This window comes from Mixophyes fleayi, chromosome 5, assembly GCF_038048845.1.
Source record: "Mixophyes fleayi isolate aMixFle1 chromosome 5, aMixFle1.hap1, whole genome shotgun sequence".
Taxonomy (NCBI): domain Eukaryota; kingdom Metazoa; phylum Chordata; class Amphibia; order Anura; family Limnodynastidae; genus Mixophyes; species Mixophyes fleayi.
This window is the reverse complement of record NC_134406.1, coordinates 136,895,715-136,914,279: the sequence shown is the minus strand read 5'-3', so window position 1 is coordinate 136,914,279 and position 18,565 is coordinate 136,895,715. Positions and strand designations below refer to the sequence as shown.

The following is an 18,565-nucleotide window of genomic DNA, read 5'->3' as shown; positions in this document are numbered from 1 at the left end:
CATTTCCCAGAGTATCACACTGCTTCCACCAGCTTGCCTTCTTTTCCATAGTGCATCCTGGTGCCTTCTCTTCCTGAGGTAATCAATACACACACACTCCTGGCCATCCAAATAATGTAAAAGAAAACAGGAAGAAAAAAAGAAAACATTTGTTCACTGGTGCTCGGCCATGCACTTTTGTATGTGGCTGGTCTGTTTGGATTGGTGGCTGGAGGTGGCTTTGAGGTTACAGTCCCTTTAACTAAACTGACAGTATAAATATTTTAAAGGTTATATATATATGTACAATGTTTAGTCTTATAGATTCTTATAAACTTAAAAATAAATTTGTCAAGTTAAAAACAACATTTTTTATTGTGTATAAAAATGGTGTTCCATCCCATTCAAATTGGAAACTCTTTGACACAAAGTGTTAACAATAACTCGGCAGAGATAGTAAGAAAATGGCAATTTTAGATTATCAGCACAATTCACATGCTATGTTCTTATAGTAACAATGTCTTTCCTGAATTATCCTTGTTTCTTTGCTGATAAGATACTAGCCAGTCATTTATTTAGAGTGCATAAATAAAACTTATTAACCACACCTCAGGTAAATGTTCAAGTACACAACTGGTGGAATTGCAGCGAACATAACTAACACACCTAATGGTGTTTATCTCTTGTTATATTTTCTCTCTTTAGTTTGTAGTTGCTAATGATTTGAACAAGAACATAACTATTTATAATGAGAAAGAACAATCCAGCCAGCCAAACTAATAAAAATGTGTTGTGCCCTTCAAATTCCAGAAAGTAAGCAGGAGTTAGCCATAGAGCCTGTGGGAGACAAAAAAAAAGTTGTTGTAGTTTCACCTGTACAAATTATGTAGCAGTACAAATATTATTATTATTATTATTCATTTTTATTTATAGGGCGCCACAAAGTGTCCGTAGCACCGTACAGGAACAAACGAATTACAATACAAGGTGAGACAGCACAGTACAGTAAGCACAGTAACTCAGTAAGCTCAATGCACAGCTAGAGAGGGCGGGGGAAGGGGGAGGGAGGATTCGCAAACGACGGGGCCCAAGAAGGAGGGCGCGGAAGACAGGGAGACCCCCAGAGGGGGGAATAGAGGGGAAAACAGGAACTGGGTCACACTAAGAAATTATTTCCATGATCTGCATTAAGAACATTTCATTATCAATAAGTTATAGACCAAAATAAGTACAATTTTTTGACTATTCTAGTTTTTAAAAGAAAATTATAGTTAAGATAATATTTAATATGTTGGGTAACATGGAATAGAATTAAATTTAGCAATTTATTTCACTATAGTGTTGTATAATATTTGTGGATACATTTTCACAGCTTGAGTTTATTATAGTGAATCCACTACAAGATACAGATACAAAAAAAATCTAGGTAATATTGATAGTCTGTATTGACTGGATAATCATAGATTATTGAGAAAATAATGGATAATGATGTAAGAAAAATACTGAAGATATGAACAGAAACATCTCTCATCCAAAGAGATCAACAGATCATGTACTGGGGTTAAAGGCAAGCATGTTATGACTGCAAAACAGAAGTGTATGTAACATACTGAATATTTTAATAATCTTTTTACTATATTTAGAGGACTTTGTTTTGCTTACTACACATATGCTGTGAAAACAAAATGTACTTTATATGACATTATTGAAAATATGATTAAGAAAAAGGAATTTAAATGACATGCGTGTTCACACTGACATTTCAGTACAGTTGTTGTTATTGCATTATCCTGTGGTATTACATATAAAAAACTGATGCATCAGTTATTAAGAGCATGAAAACTCAATGAAATAATTTGATTACCTGTCCACAAAACCACAAAATAAGCAAAAATGTCCCCCGTTGCCATGACATCGTTAGACCAGGCATAACTAGTGGCAGCAGGCAGAGGTACCAGAGGAAATACTACAGAAAAAAAATTAGAATAATACAGATTTACAAACTCTTTCCATAAATATATAGCAGACAAGAACTTTGTAAAAACAAAAACAAAACAACCCTTCCCCCAACAACTTAACAGTAACTAATTTCACCAGAATTTATGGAACCTATTTAATTAAAACAAAATCACGTCATAATACACCAATGCAGGAGAGTTGTATATTTGTTTTCACTAAGTAAAAGTGATGGCATCTAAAGCTGGAAAAGTTGCACAGTGTGTTGCTACCTATAGTGTACTGCATACAATTCTAATAGGTCCAATACCTATTCATCCATGTTCTAGCTTCTGAACGCTAAAAGATGAAACTCAGAGATGCTGGGTATTTAGGAACATCTAAGGGTTTAAAATTTCCAAAACATTTAGCCCAGTCTCTTAATCCACTGACTTTTAATATTTTACGGACCTCCTGCTGTTACCATCATCTATTTTAATATTGATATAATATCTCTTTTAAAGGTTTCAGAATGTAAATTATCAGTATAAACCATCTCCAGGTCAGCCCAGCAATTACACTAATTTGTGTTTACCTAGATTTGTGTTTACCTCTCTTCTGCCATCTCCTCCTGGATGTCCTCTCGATTCCTCAAACTTAACCTTGCCAAAACTGAGCTCATAGTTTTTCCTCCCTCTCATACCCCATCCCCTTCTGACCTCTCCATCACTGTCGACAACACCTCTATCTCCCCTGTCCCCCAACTTCGCTGCCTTGGTGTCATCCTCGACTCCTCTCTCTCTCCTTTGGCCCCCACATCCTCTCTCTTGCTAAATCCTGCCGCTTCCAGCTGCGCAACATCGCTCGCATCCGGCCCTTCCTCTCCCAAGATGCCACCAAATGCCTTATCCACTCTCTGATCATCTCCCGCCTGGACTACTGCAACCTCCTCCTCACTGGCCTCCCCCACTCTCATCTCGATCCCCTTCGATCCGTCCTTAACGCTGCAGCTAGGCTTATTTTCCTCTCTCGCCGCTCCTCTTTTGTCTCCCCCCTCTACCTAGCCCTTCACTGGCTCCCATTCCCCTTCAGAATCCTCTTTAAGCTCCTCACACTCACCTACAAGGCCCTCGCCAACTCCACTGCGCCCTACATCTCCACCCTCCTCTCTATTCATGCTCCATCCCGCCCTCTCCGTTCTGCCTCTGACCGTCGCCTCTCTTCCCCCCTTATAACCTCCTCCCACGAGCGTATCCAAAACTTCGCCCGCGCTGCCCCCCTCCACTGGAACAAGCTCCCTCCCTCCATCAGAACTTCCCCTAATCTGTCCAGCTTCAAACGGGCCCTAAAAACCCACCTTTTTCTTAAAGCCTTTCTGTCTCCCACTTAACTTCCTACCTTATCTTCTGCCTCTGTCCCCCTACTCTCCCTCTCTCCCCTGCGTCTCTCTGTCTGTCCACCCCTCCCCTTAGATTGTACGCTCCTCTGAGCAGGGCCATCTCTCCTCCTGTTTCCACCACTTCTAACTCTGCTCTCCAGCTACTTAGCCCTCCTCCTCGAGGGTCTTCCACCCCACGTCCACTCTCGCTCCCTCCTCCCCCCTGGGGGTCTCCCTGTCTTCCGCGCCCTCCTTCTTGGGCCCCGTCGTTTGCGGATCCTCCCTCCCCCTTCCCCGCCCTCTCTAGCTGTGCATTGAGCGTACTGAGTTGCTGTGTTTACTGTACTGTGCTGTCTCCCATTGTATTGTGATTTTGTTTGTCTCTGTACGGCACTGCGAATGCCTTGTGGCGCCTTATAAATAAATATTAATAATAATATTAATAATAATTCTGTCTAGGGGCCAAAGAGGATAAAATCCACCATTATTATGATATTAATATTGTGGGGATTTTTTTTTGTACCAATATCTCCTACAAATAAAAATCTGAATATCTCCAATGTTTATTTAAAGCTGTAGTGTCACCTATGAAAATATTTTACTGACATGCCTCCTCCCCCTAGAAGAGATTACAGCTTGTGATTTGTCCTCTCGCTCACACCCCCCTCTGCCACCATTTAAAGATGGTGAGTTCCATTAATTTGCACTTCTCCATTACAGAATCATCAGAGCCCCAGAAAAAAATGCCATGTAGCAGCCCCCATGGCCCTGGCTAGTGGGGCATCTTATGAATATATATTACATAAAATGAAAAGTTCTCCCTTGTTACCTTTTTGGTCCTTCTTGCCCTCAATTTCAAAAGTGTCTGTTATAGAAATCTACAGCACTATAAATTAGTTGATACAATCCAAATAATAATTAGGAAATATAATGTTGTAACAGATGTAAAGAAAAATCTCTGTAACAATTTTCCCCCCAGGTGTATCAGTTATATACAGCTCTTTGGCAAAGGCATAGGTATATAGATCAACAATCCCAAATTACCTTGGAAGGGTCCAGCTATGGATTCAGATCTATCGTGTCAGAATGTTTTGTCATAAATAAATGGTTTACCTGGGATGTGCACACTTTGTTGAAGCTCACAAAGATAGCAGTGTGAAGGAAGCAGCAGAAGGTCAGGTCTTTATAGTATGCTGCAGATACAATAGTTAACAGAAAAATCTGAGGTAAAAAGGCCACAAGGCCCAGGATGAAACTCCAATCACTCTCTGCAGTCAGGTACAGCATGTAGAAATATGGGGAGAAATTATGGCGAATATCTCTCCTTGTCAAATGATACAGGTACGTGTGCTCAAGAAATTCCCAACCATAACTGAAAGAAAAAGAAATATAGGATACCAAGATAAGCATTTTTTAAATCCATCAATATACTAAATGATTAACAGGAAAAAATAATGATTAATATTGTGCAGATTATGAAAGGCATAAATAGCAGACAGAATTTGTAAAGTGTCTTCTTTGCTATATATTGTTCACAATTTCTGCATATTGTCACGGCAAAACTGAACATAAATTTATTTTGTTTACTATTAAGCTCAATACAGAATCGGAAATCAATTCCCTTTATTTGTCTTTAAAACATTTTTCATCAAGATAGTGTATGGCCAAGTACCTTGGACTGCTTGGATTTTAGGATTATGTATCGTGGCAACAGTATTTCATTGATATCCAAAGGAAACACTTAAGACTGATGTAACTACAATACAACACTGGTAGGAGTATATCCGCGCGGTCAAAACCACAAAGCAGCCCTTCCCCTTTAACTACAGCTCATTCCAGAGGTTTCTGGGCAATACGTAATAAATTTGCAGTACAGCAAACATATTGTTGGTGTATACTCATTTGTAAAAGCTTCTATGCATATTTGTTGGATTAATCAACTTACTTTACACTGAGTTCTGTAAATGTGAATATAGAGGGGTATTTAAGAACTTTTCCACGCTGTTCATACCAACCAATCAAATAGTAAGATTAGAAAATAAAAGGAAACATCTGATTGCTTGCTATGGGCAAAACAACTTTTTCCAGTTAACTTTGTAGCAGTTTTCAAAATATGTCCCTCATTGTATTGCTAATACAGCTGTCTTTATATACACTTTAAATATATTTGGACTATGTGATTTATTAGACTTAATAAAAATGCATAAAACTGTTATATTCATGCTGGGGAAAGCATGTCTACAAATGACACAATATAATGATTCAGATTTCTGCTGAAAAGACATGCTCTCTTTTTAATTGGCTTTCTCTTTAAACCAATTTTCTGCAAAACCCTTTGCAAACTTACCTATAATAAAATATAACATTTAATGTGAAAAATGTTAGACCGGTTACAACTCCAAAGATTAGAACATCCCAACTGATGAGCCTAAGGACCAGTTCCCAGGCACTTCTCAAATATTTCAGAATTGAGACATCTCCTTTTCGTACTTTGCTCTTCTTGGTCCTGTGTGTTTGTAGAGATAATGCAATGGGCAGAACGTAAGTCACTGGATAAATCTTCATGTGCACAGAAAGACCATAGAAAAATGCGGCTTTTATAAGATGACGCTTCTTCACATAATACAAAGTTGATAAGACAAGTACAGCCAATACAGATTCCGCATTCCCCCGGCTGGACACAGCCAACGGCAATGGGTTAAAGAGCCAGGAAGCAGTATACTTGCTAGCCGTGTGACTATGCAGACCTTGGTAGATGAGAATTCTATGGATTAGGTATGCAGCAATTAAATCACAGCACACAAACAATAACTTGCCAAAGAGTTCATTGAGGTAGATGTTTGGTGTTAGAATCCAGGCAAGCAATGGTGTGTAACGATATGTTGCTCTCTGGTAAGGAGAAGATCCCTGAAATAGAAAGTGAATCCTTATCAAGCACAATCTCACAACACAAGTTTTTTGGGGGGTTTTTCAGAATAATTTTTTTATTTTTTTTTACATATCCACAAATCATTTTTCTAATCACTTCAGTTACAGATTTAACAGTCACCCTAATATATTTATAGGCTGACAAGTCATAAAATGTAATTTTTTTCCCCAAGTTCCAATAAGTCATTGATGAAGATGCACAGTAACTTTTGTGACCTCAAACACCAATTTTGTTGATATGTACTTATTTATATGGGTAAGCGCATGGCTCAGTGGGTCAATATTGGCAGCAACTGCATAGGTGCAACATTTAGGAACTGGGTGGATCTGTGTATAACTTGAGTATGGGCTAAAGACAAGTGGATGACAGTCACAGTTACCACTCACACATGACTTATTGAAGACATAAATTATAATCACTTGAGTTTTGAGGATTAAATGTTAAAACCAATGAAGGTGGTGATTTTAAACAGAGCAGCAAAACTTTCAAATTACATTTTTAGACTTCCACTTATTTTCATAATCCACCAGAGCTGTGCAGTGTTTTTGTGGGTGCAGTTGCAAATAAGTGGAATAAGTCTATGCATTTATGTATGAGCTATGCTGCCAAACAGGCACATTTGCACATAATTATATGTACCGTGGTCACATGTTTCCTGCTTACAAAAATGACCTCTCTGTCAGATGCAACATATGACTGCAAAATATACTGTATAAATGGATAACTCTTACTGCTAACCAGACCCTGGGCCTCAGTGCTAGGTGTCCTGCTTAGTAGTCCAGCTATTATTTACATATAGCCACGAGCATATTACACTTCAACACTTATTGCATGATATTTTTCTTTATTGGAGATATTTTTATGCAATGGCAAATTTCAAACCTCTGTGAGAGAAAGTATGTGAACTCCTTAGAATTATTATATGTATTCATGCATTAGTATGATCTAAAATGTGATCTGATCGTAAGCCCTCCAAATAGATCAAGTAAATTTGATTAAACAATTCACTGAACACAATAACAATGAGGAAGTTAGTTGATTCGTTGAGAAGAGCAGTCCAATGGAAACAGAATTGATGAAGAACCAGTAGATCCGTTCAGATGGTAACTCAGAGCAACAACAGCAGAACCATTGATACAGTGACAGTTCAATAGAAACAAATGTAATGAAGAACAAGCTGATCCGTTTAGATGGTAACCCAGAGCAACCACAGATGAGTTACTGGTACAGCAGCAGTTCAATAGACACAAATATGTTGAATAACTAGTTGATCCCTTTAAATGGTAACTCAGAACTACGGTAGAGGAATAGCTGGTACAGCAACAGTTCAGTAGAAACAGCAATAATGAAAGGCTTGGTTGATCCATTTAAGTGGTAACACAGGTGACAGCAATTGAGTACTGATACAACAACAGTTCAGTAGCAACAGCAATAATGAAGACTTAGCTGATCCATTTAGCTGATAGTTCAGTGCAGCAGGTGTAGGAGGTTCCTAGTGAAGTTTGTAGTTACAATAATGAAGCGGAGAAGTCCAAATGAATGAAGCCGTAGAAGAGACACTGAATGCAGCAGTGGAGACCCGATAAAGCGAGAGTTCCAACGAAGACACCAGAGATTAAATACAGCAGATCTTGAAGTAATGATGCACAGCAACCATGGGTAAGTCACACGAGGAGAGCCCAATCCTGACAAGAGTAAGTAACTTGAAGAACAGGATCTAGAGAGCAGGAACTGGGTGGTTTAAATAGTGGTTCCAAAAGCATCAAGGCCAATAGGAGCGAATGGGAGGTAATGAGAGAATAATGATTGACACCTGCGAGAGTAGAACCAGATGGAAACTAAAACTAAAACACTGGATCCAATATACCGTGGTCACCGTTTATGAGATAGAGGTAACAACAATGGTACTCATCCATGGGGCCGGTGTGTGACAGATTGTCACTGATGGTAATCATAAAGCACCAATTACACTTTACTATCATTCCCCATATCTGTGTAGATTTTTTACATGGCGCCTCTGTCTATCAGTCCCTAAACTTCTTATTCCTGCTTTCTAGGAGATACCACAATGTCAGCCAACAAAACTCAGAATACCAACCACATTTTGGTCATAGTTAGATAGTAAGAACAGCTATGGGGACGGACAAGACACTCAATTAACGTGGAGGAAAGGGATCAAAATGTTAACTGAAAGAGAAAGTTAGTTCTTGCAAGTGATATGATGTCATAACAGAAAGCAGCCAATGCTGTGGAAGCACTTATGTAAAGAAAAATTACCCAAAGTTCATGGAAATATTTTATCAAAGTTTTTGCTTCAATAGGAGGTGAATACAATTACTAAATCTAAAGGTTTCAAAGCCAACGAATATTGAAGTAGTGTTAGAAATACAATTACAATGTTTATGTGTTATTTAGTCACAGTCTCTATTTTTAGGACAGCTATCAGACCACATTTTAGATTGCATGAATACATAAAATGATCAAGGTACACAAGCTCTCTTGCATAAGTGTGTTAGCGTTCCAGAAACCTAGTATAGGATATAAATAATGGCATGCACTTCATTACTCACCTAGAATTATGCTGTATCATTGTACAGATGTGGCATGAAGATGAACACATATGGGACGGGGGAATCCTACAACACTACATAGTGATCAAGAAGCATTGTTCTGTATACTCCATGAAATAACAATATGATAAAAGTTGGTAAAGAACAGTGTCCTGCTATCTTAATTTTTTCAATTGTGAAAAACATCTATTTCCCATTACTTTTCATAAACAGTTATTCAATTTCAGAATAAGTGATTGTCACCTTATCCCAATAGATACCTATATTAAACTGAAGCCTGTCATTACCTGTGTGATATATTGAGCAGCATCTGTGAAAACGTGGTAATCAACATCTGTGAATTTCACCAACATTGTGCGGTCTTGGTAAACTCCAAAAAGCAAAAGGACCACTCTTGCAAAGAATGCAATTAGAAACATATTTTGATGCTTTAATAAAAACTTCAGACACCTCCTCCAAAATTCTATGGTCTTCTCCATTGTGCTATTTTTATTTCTCCTGTCACAATGGAAGATAAATCCACATGAAGAGGACAATCAATGGTAGCAGTTTCTATGGTATCCCTCATATTAATATAATGTCGGCTCCGCAAGACATGTATTAGATTGTATGAGCAGGTTCTGACCATTACTGTGGGTTGATGGAGTCATTTGGTGCATTCATAAAGCTCTATTTTAAAAGAAAAACAAAATTCGGAATCAGTATATATACAAACCACCAACATAGTTATGTTGTTTTTTAAGCAAGTGCACACTTTAATGGAACATTATATTAAATATTACTACTTTCATGAACAATTTGGTGTTGTACAACTCCATAAAACAAGGGTGTTTATACTTGTGATAATTTATGTGCTATTCCTTATAATTAGATTTGTATGTAAATACCTTTTCCTGGCTATTTAGTTACTTGTAAAAACAAATGATTCCAAAGAAGGGTAATAGCATTGTTATATTTGAATTTTATTTTATATGTGAGTATTTTACATATGTATTGTGATATTACATAAATCCAAATATTTAGTGATTTTCTGCTAGGTTTTTTCAGCAACTCTTAGTTTTTATTTAAGCAATTGACCATCATCACGTGTTTCTAAACAACCCATGTGGACAGTCTGCAGAGTGGAAAGAATGTACTTCGGGGAAGAGGGGATTTTCCAAAAACTTTGTGAGAGAAGGTGATGCTGTTTCTTTTGTATTGCAGCGTATTTGCTTTTTTTTTTTTTTTGGTGCATGCAACAAAAGCATATCTACCATGGGTGCATGACATATGCGCCCACCCTGCAGTCCTAGTGTTACAGTCACAATCACAGTCACTCCTAGTCCTGTGCAGCTCTCGGTTCCTGTAGCTTTAACTGCTGACCCTTCCCCAGCCTAAATTCTGAGCAATCACTGCTACATGGTATCGTTGTACTAAGAGTTGGAAATCTTCCACAAAGCTATACTGAACTTGTATCCAATTGATGGGCAACCTGATACGCTCCAACCCCTCCAAAATGCCCTTTACATGCCCTTCAGACCTCCTCCACATGATTTATACTTCCTCCACAGTTCTCACGCCTCCCCACTTTTTATTAGAGCCCTCAGAAGAAGGGGGGTGACTGCACTCCCTCCTCCTTCTCCTCTGGTATGCTTGCACTGCATGACCTCTCTGTGTTGTGCAGAAGAGGCCATGTGTCACGGACGTTAGCTGCTCCCGGTCAGTCTCATTCCCTGCAACAAAGCAATGAATGAGTGAGACTAAGAGCCGCAGGATGCCTGTCGCAGCTGTTATCAGTAGTATGCATTGACTAATTATATATATATATCTACTATATAAAAGCCTAGTGGTGTGTGTCTAAAAAAAAAAAAACAAGCTGCAGTGCCACCTGCTGGGTGGAGTTATACACTGACCTACTAAATTCTTATTGTGTGTGGGGAAAAAAACTCAGAAAGGGCTGAAATTTGGTATACTAAGATGCTTTTAATTTGTTAATTTAATTTGTTAATTGTTAAAAGTGTTTATAAAGATTTTAAAAAAATATATATATATATATTTCTTGAAGGAGAAGTGACAGTTGGGAGTGGTTGGTGGTTGCCGGGGGTGACAGTGGGGAGTGGTTGGTGGTTGCCGGGGGTGACAGAGCGAGAGAAGTGTGATACTCAGGACCGCTGAGAGAGATCCCTGTGTCTGGATAGACATCTGGATAGATGTGGCGATAAAGATGAAGAATGAGGTGATGGAGAAAAATGATGAGGTGGTGACATGTGGACAAAACCACGTTAAAAAAGGGCGCTTACGTCGGGAAGTAACGCTCTTCCCCTGAGGAGGCCTGGGCTATGGCCCAAATGCATGACAAGAACCTTTTTAAGACCTTAAGTAGCTTAATTTGACTAGAATGCATGAGTATCATGCACGAGTTAACTTATATCAGAGGTGGGCAAACCAGTCCTCAAGGGCCAACAACAGTTCATGTTTTTAGGATTTCTGTCTGTAGAAACAGCTGGGATAATTACTGACCCAGCCAAATAGATTAACTCAGCTGTGCATGATTAAAGAAATCCTAAAAACATGAACTGTTGATGGCCCTTGAGGACTGGTTTGCCCACCTCTGACTTATATATATATATATATATATATATATATAAAGTCAGAGGTGGGCAAACCAGTATATATATATATATATATATATATATATATATATATATGTGTGTGTATATGTATATATGTTCTATTTTATATTTATATATTCTATTTTGCCTTCTGAAAACTTGCATTTGTAACGTGGTGTTTACCATAAAAAATAGTAATATTACATTTTTTTAAGGAAATTTTGTATAGTTCCTTAAATAGTAACAGCTAATGGAAAAAAAGACCATCTCTTAAAAGTAATCGCCAAGTTTAAACATTGTTTTCACTCCATCTGTAAAAATAATTTACCCACTGTTGCACTCACAGACTTCAGTGAAAAGCCTACATAGGGATAACAAAATTACCTGACAGCAACAGAGGCCCATCTTTACCTTAATAGGTTGAAATGGATGCCTCTCTTTTGGTTATTATACCAGAAGGGGGGCAGCAGGGATCACAATTACGATGCTTCAGGACTTTTATAACAGAGACCTACTGCGCATAAGGACAGCTGCTAGATGCTGATTGTTTAGCTAGTACCTGCATGCTTAGCTAACCTGCCAAAGAAGACCTTCCTACTGCTAGAGCAGCAGGGCATCTCTGTACAGTTTTCAACCGATGGAGTGGGCCCACTCACAATTTTGCCTAAGAACACAGCCATGAATAAAGAATGGTAACAAAACATCATCCAAGAGCAACTTCTCCCAACCAACCAAGAACAGTTTAGTGATGAACAATGCCTTTTCCAGCATGATGGGAGCACTGTGTCATAAAGCAAAAGTGGCTCAGGGATCAAAGCATTGCATTGAAATTTTGGGTCCATGGCCAGGAAACTTCCCAGACCTGAATCCCATTGAGAACTTGTGGTCAATCCTCAAGAGGTGAGTGAACAAACAAAAACACACAAATTCTGACAAACTCCAAGCATTGATTAGACAAGAATGGGCGGCCATCAGTCAGTATGTGGCCCAGAAGTTGATTGACAGAATGCCAGGGCGAATTGCAGAGGTCTTCAAAAAGAAGGGTCAACACTGCAAATATTGACTCTTTGCATAAACTTAATGTAATTGTCAATAAAAGCCTTTGACACTTATGAAATGCTTGTAATTTTACTTCAGTATACCATAGCAACATCTGACAAAAAGGTCTAAAAATAAACCTTGTGAGAACCAATACTTGTGTCATTATTAAAACTTTTGGCCATGACTGTATATGAGAGGACAAGGCTGGATATATTTTGACGGGGAGGGGAGAAAATGAAAAAAAGACTAGAGGGTCTGAGACAACTTATAGTTGCTTCTACAGTGGTATTGGCCTCAACAGCACTCCAACTTGAAGATCAACAATTGTACAGGACAGCTGTGTTTTTTGTGAAGCGCATGACAGAAAATAAATTAGTGCTTACAATTGAAATACTCACAAAAAAAAACCACATCATGAATCAAGAAACTATACTGAAATCCCATACCCCCACATATTGTCTGAAGCTATACACTCCAGTGAATTCTACAAAACATTAATATTGTAATCTCTAATTTTTTTTTTTAAAAAAGCAAGCATTGTGAGGCTATGTTACCCAAGCTCTATATAACAGACATAATACCCAGAAACTATAAAAATACCATATAACGCTAAATCCATATTTAGATTAAAAAAAAAGGAAAAAATTCTATCAGTTTCAAATTAATCTTATATAGACTGGCTTTGTTGATCAAACGGAGCGTAGAAAAAACGGCCAAGGGAGCTGCCAATTTAACCTGGATATGGAATAGTCTACCTCAAAAAAGCTTTATTATAATTAAGGCTGGAGATACCACTTCTTGCAAGAAAGGCATCCAATCCTTGGTAAAGGATTGGAAGTTCCATAATTTGAAGACAATTTTGTGTTGAATGTGGTAAAAATTTTCTTCCAGTCAAGTTGATGTCCTTTTGTCACCAGCACAGTCATAGGTAAGAAAAGCTCATTCCACAGATCTCCATATTGAGCTGGGATATTTTATACATACTAATTAGGTGACCTCTAAGTCCAATTTGCATATTCTTTCTTTAGCAAATAACCCATCCATTCCTTTCATTAACAAGGTTGCTCTTTTGTGAACCCTTTCACGTTCTCCTATGTTCTTGTAGACACCTGAACAAAACTGTACCCCATATTCAAATGTGGTCTGACAACTGGCTTATACATCTCAAACATCTATGCCTGTCTTTATACATACCAAAATGATATTTGCCCATCTCTAGTGAGTACTAAGGCTATCCATTGGTAATATAGTAATACTACAGTGACAAAAAAGTGAGCCTTCTGCAATCAAACACCTCCAGGAGGTGCAGCGCCTCCTGGGGGTCCCAGGAAGCGAAGTCCCTAGCTGGAGCTCACTAGCAGCAATGTTAAAAGGTGTTAAACTCTCTGGGCTGCTTCACATGCAGGCTCCATGAATCAACCCAGATTGGTTAAAGGGACAGGAGGACGGTTTACCCCTGCTAAGACTAGTCTCCAAATGTGTATAAAAATGTCTCTGTTTTGTTGTTGTTCTTGTTTCATCTGATCTGATCACTGGTACCTTCAACCAGTGTAAGAGCAAATAGACATCACTTGCTTCAAAGACCTGCGTAAGAACTTCTCTATGCTGATTCCTGGGACCTACAGATTAGGCCCAACTCTAATCCATTCCCGGCTGTTCTGAGGTCTGGACCCAGCTTTTCGATACCACCGCTCTGACTTCTACCCAGCAGTTCTGGCCAGTGTGATAGGCCAGGAGGGGATCCATACATAGGAAGAGGTCAGGAGTACCAGCCCAGGTGCACCAGTAACAGGGTACACTAGCAGTGTCAGTTACCCAGATGAAACCTGGTTCTGGATGCCGGTAAGGAGTGGTGGCGGCATTTGGAAGCCCCTCCTACTGCGGTTAGAGGGCGCATTTGGGATACCGAAAGGTAACGGTGGCAAAGTAAGCCCAGCCGGTTCCCAGCAACAACAGACAGGGTGGCATAGGCGGTCCATCCTCTCACAGGAACAGTCTCAAATGCTTTGAAAAAGGATATATACTACATTCACTGCATTACTCAGATCAAGATTGCAAATTACCTCCTCATAAAAAACAAATTAGATTGGTTTGGCGTGACGTGTCTTTCATGAACCCATGCTGACATTGTGTAATTACATATTTCTGAATAGCATGCCTTACAATTTCTTCAAATATCTAGTACTGCTATCAGGCTTACTGGGTTATAATTCCCTGGCTCAGATTGTGGTCCCTCTATAAATATTAGTAGCCCATCTACTTCTTGAATGGCAAAAAGTATTATTGTTTGTAGCAGGGCACACCCAGATCAACCACATACAGCACCGTGTGTAAGGTGGGTCTAATGAATTCCCAAATATAGATATAGATAAGATTATCTTATAGTGGGGATAATTAGACTTAACCAAATACATAGTTTGATTTGTTGGCACATAATGTTAACTGTAACTGTTGAAAAGGAGCTTGAACTAACTGACTATATGTTTAAGGTAAGACACAGGTATTGGGATTCCCCTGTTGTTTCCCCATGTGTCTTTGGTCTAGGGGTGGATCTGTTGTTGGGTAAGAGTGCAATTCGTTATGTTCTTAACCTCCTTGCTTTAGCCAAGATTGCTATTGTTAGAGTGTGGATGAACCTAACTTTAATGACTGGGTGACCTTAGTTAATGAAGCTGTAGGGCATGAGAGATTTACATACCAATCCAGAAATACCATGCCGAAATATTATAAGGTTTGGTCACAATGGGCTAAGTCAAGGTATGCAATTCGGTCACTGGCGGTTGACTTTGGGCCATCTCCCCTTACTACAGCATAAGCTCACTCTCAATCTCCTTCTTCCCCTCCTTCCCACCCTCCATGTTCTCCATCTTTAACCTTATTGCTTTGGCAGAGGATGATATGGTGCTTTCTTGATGACTACTGAGTATGTTATAGTACTATGAGCAAGACAGACCGGAACCTCTTCGTTTGATTTCCTATACTAATATTGTTATAATATTGTGATTTGAGATTAGGTGAATGCTGTTTTACTATGTGTTTTGAATTGTTATATGCATTGAAACTACAATTCACATTTTTGTTTGATTTCTTTTTTTACAATGTTTGAAAATTTAAATAAAAATATTTGATTTAAAAAAAAAATATTTAAGGTAAGACATAGCTTGCTAGTATGTGTAGTGTGCCAGTGATTTATGGGCTTCAGTAGCTAAGAGGCTGCTGGCAAAGCTCCACCCACATATTAAGTGTAGACAGGGGCGGATCTAGAAAACTACTGTACCCGGGGCGATTTAGGGGGGGCGATTTAGGCCCCGCCCCTTTCTAACAGTTTAGGCTGCCGACGGCTGCACAGTATGTGCAGGTCCGTCCAGCCGTGACAGGCAGGGACAGTGTGCTGCCCGACTGCTCTGATTGTGTATTAAACACAATCAGAGCAGCCGGGCAGAACACTGTCCCTGCCTGTCACGGCTGGACGGACCTGCACATACTCTGCAGCCGTCGGCAGCAAGTGTCTGCTAGGGGGGGCCACTGAGTGTAGACAGGTAGACAGTTTCTCTCCCTTACTTCTCCTTGTTTCTTCCCTCCTCCTGTACCACTAGAGACTACTTTCTAAAGCAGCATCGAGCCATCATTACAACATGGGTAACTGCAACACTGGAGAATTTTTTTTTTGCATAGTTCATCAATAATATGGTAATTAAAAATAGCCATATAGCCTCACAGTTATTTTTATTACTGTGGTATTACAATGTTACTAGTAGATTGCCCATCCCTATCTCCTACTAAAGCTAATAACATTTTGGGATGCATAAAAAAGGGCATAGATGCAAACATAATTTTACTGCTATATACGTTGCTTGTTAGACATCTTGAATATGGGGTTACGTTTTGGGCACCTGGCTCCAGACAGTACACTCTAATTACACAACTCATGCCATATATGATATGAAGAGGGTGAGGCTTGGCACAGATGCCCTGTGATTGGCTGACAGACTCAAAGCCTTGAATCTGTCAGTTGCAGCCATTAAGAGATACAGAGAGGAAATGTAAGGGTAATACAAAAAAAGAGAGAGTAAAGAAATAAATAAAGTAAAACAGAGACATTCAATAAGAGAGATTGCAAGGGAACAGTGAAACAAATATGGATAGAAATAAAGAACAGACAAGGAAGAGAGAGATTTACCGAACAGCAATACTCACCAAATGAGCGGAGTGAAGGGAGCTGCTTGAAAGGAGAGAGATACAAGTGTTGGTGTACAACTTACAAAATAATAACATTAAACAATCATCATTGTTACTTATCCTTGAACAGCGTTACAAAGCAGAAGAGTGAAATTTCTCAATGTCTACTACAATTTTGTGTATAGCAAGCAAAAAATTAAACTAAATCTAGTGTTTTTACTGTCAAAGTGACCCAGTTGAGATTTTAAGAAATTATGTTTCAACTAGCTTATTCTTTCAGAATCTACATTTAAAAAAGTGTTTTTTTTCCAAAACAAAAAACATATTTGTGACTACTGACCCTGAGATCAATATTTTTGGACAAAAATAAGACAGCTAAGGTCAGTAAAATCAAATATATAAGTATTGATAAAGACTGTAAGAAAGAAAGAAAGAACATTGCAGTAGTATAATAATTTACACCTCAACCAAAGTGATGGTTACACATTGCATGCTGAATGTGATCAGTTTTAAAATGCAGTGTTAATGTCGTTTTCTTAACACCAATGAGTGACCACCCTTAGTTGGCAGTTTCTGGTTTACGAGGAAGGGGTCTCCGTGTGAAAACCCATGATTACACATGCTTTGTCCTACTGGAATAAAGAAATAAACTTTTACTATTATTAAGTGTAGATTAGAAATGAGACAACCCCATGAGGAAGATATAAGGTGGAAGTTGGAACTGGGTGAACAACTACTAATATTTAAGCAACAATCCCACCTGTTTTTAATAGCAAACTAAGGGGTCTATGCATCAAGCATTTTTGGCACTTAAAAGATGCAGAAGTTTTAAGTGTAACTGCTATGCATTAACTGCCTAACGGAGGAAAATTCACAGCAATCTCCTCCGGTTAGGCAAATACCGTTCAGCATCACAGTCCGCATAGATTACTATGGGAACAGCGATGTTCTGCAATGCATGAAGTTTTGATAAACTACGCATTGCACTGACAGATAACGCCATCTCAGGATGAAGACTCTTCGGCTTTGCAGAACCCGGTACTGTGGAAGTGCTTTGAGCATGCACACAGCACTTCATCCTATTACTGGCAGCGCTAAGCTGCCGGTAAGCAGGAAAATACTTCGCTACAGAGGGGTCACTTCGCCGGGGCTCCCAGAGTAGCCAGGCATGGAGCATCTCAATGGTACATAAATATGATTCACTGTGATGTGTAGCCATGCATATTTAGTTGTACTGCAGTCTATTGATGCATAGACCCCTAAGTACCTTTTAAACACACTGTCCTCCTACAAATCATCTCCTTTTTAAAATCTCTCTGGAGGGCTGAAAAGTATTATACAAACACAAACTCACAGCATGTAATGTGCAGGCAAAGATGGGGGAGTGCACAAAGACAGAACTCAGAGGGGTGTTCCAAAGCCTCTCTGCTCCCAGCATGTGCCATGAGAATGACAACTGCAAACCTGCAGGACTATAAATCATTAATAGAAATCAAGAAAAAATAGTTATTGTCTAGCTTCTTATAGCCTACCACAGTGATTCCTATTGAAGACACACATCAATGTTTTCATGGGATTTTGGCTTTATCTTTCACCTCCTTTCCAGTGAGTAAGCAGTTTTTATGTCATCTGTTATCCCACCTCCCTATATGTAGACTAGCGACAGGGACGTGTGAGTGGAGCTGTACGATTACCGAGATGATTTCCCCAGATACCGAATCCCCGTCCCCAGAGAGTATGAGCCCACCAGGAGACCTGCAGTGTAAGACCTGCAATGTAAAATCTGCTGGATGAAATATTCGGGTTTCAAAAAGGAACTTTGCATTGATAACCAGATGACGGAAAGAAATAACTTACAAGGAAATGGAGGTAGAGGGACGTGCGGGAGAGACACTGATAAGTGAGTGGAGGGGAGTGGCTGTTACACCTTCCGGGACGACTACCAGCTACAGCCGGGTCGGGG

At 39.1% G+C, this 18,565-nt stretch overlaps 1 protein-coding gene across 7 annotated transcripts; it reads right to left on the bottom strand.

Annotated features, from left to right (window-relative positions):
* Nucleotides 1-326: 326 nt before the first annotated feature.
* PIGM (phosphatidylinositol glycan anchor biosynthesis class M) lies at nucleotides 327-18,550 on the bottom strand. 7 transcript variants are annotated; one of them, XM_075212845.1, is made up of 8 exons: nucleotides 18,460-18,547; nucleotides 18,297-18,357; nucleotides 16,621-16,642; nucleotides 9,079-9,460; nucleotides 5,640-6,199; nucleotides 4,406-4,664; nucleotides 1,844-1,945; nucleotides 327-816 (listed from the first exon to the last, which is right to left on the bottom strand). In XM_075212845.1, exons 4-8 carry the CDS (start codon nucleotides 9,268-9,270, stop codon nucleotides 646-648), a joined length of 1,284 nt encoding a protein of 427 aa, XP_075068946.1. In that variant the 5' UTR covers nucleotides 9,271-9,460; nucleotides 16,621-16,642; nucleotides 18,297-18,357; nucleotides 18,460-18,547; the 3' UTR covers nucleotides 327-645. The 7 variants fall into 7 exon arrangements, with proteins under 7 accessions (XP_075068946.1, XP_075068942.1, XP_075068941.1 ...); XM_075212841.1 differs by having other exon boundaries at nucleotides 16,621-16,645; nucleotides 18,135-18,357; nucleotides 18,460-18,534; XM_075212840.1 differs by having other exon boundaries at nucleotides 18,135-18,357; nucleotides 18,460-18,534.
* Between the last annotated feature and the right edge of the window lie 15 nt (nucleotides 18,551-18,565).

Coding starts and splice junctions, on each gene's coding strand:
- PIGM (XM_075212847.1), bottom strand. CDS start 9,270: ATGGAGAAGACCATAGAATTTTGGAGGAGGTGTCTGAAGTTTTTATTA. Junction 6,200..9,078: donor CTGCTCAATATATCACACAG/GTAATGACAGGC, acceptor TTTCTATTTCAG/GGATCTTCTCCTTACCAGAG. Junction 1,946..4,405: donor ACAAAGTGTGCACATCCCAG/GTAAACCATTTA, acceptor TTTTTTCTGTAG/TATTTCCTCTGGTACCTCTG.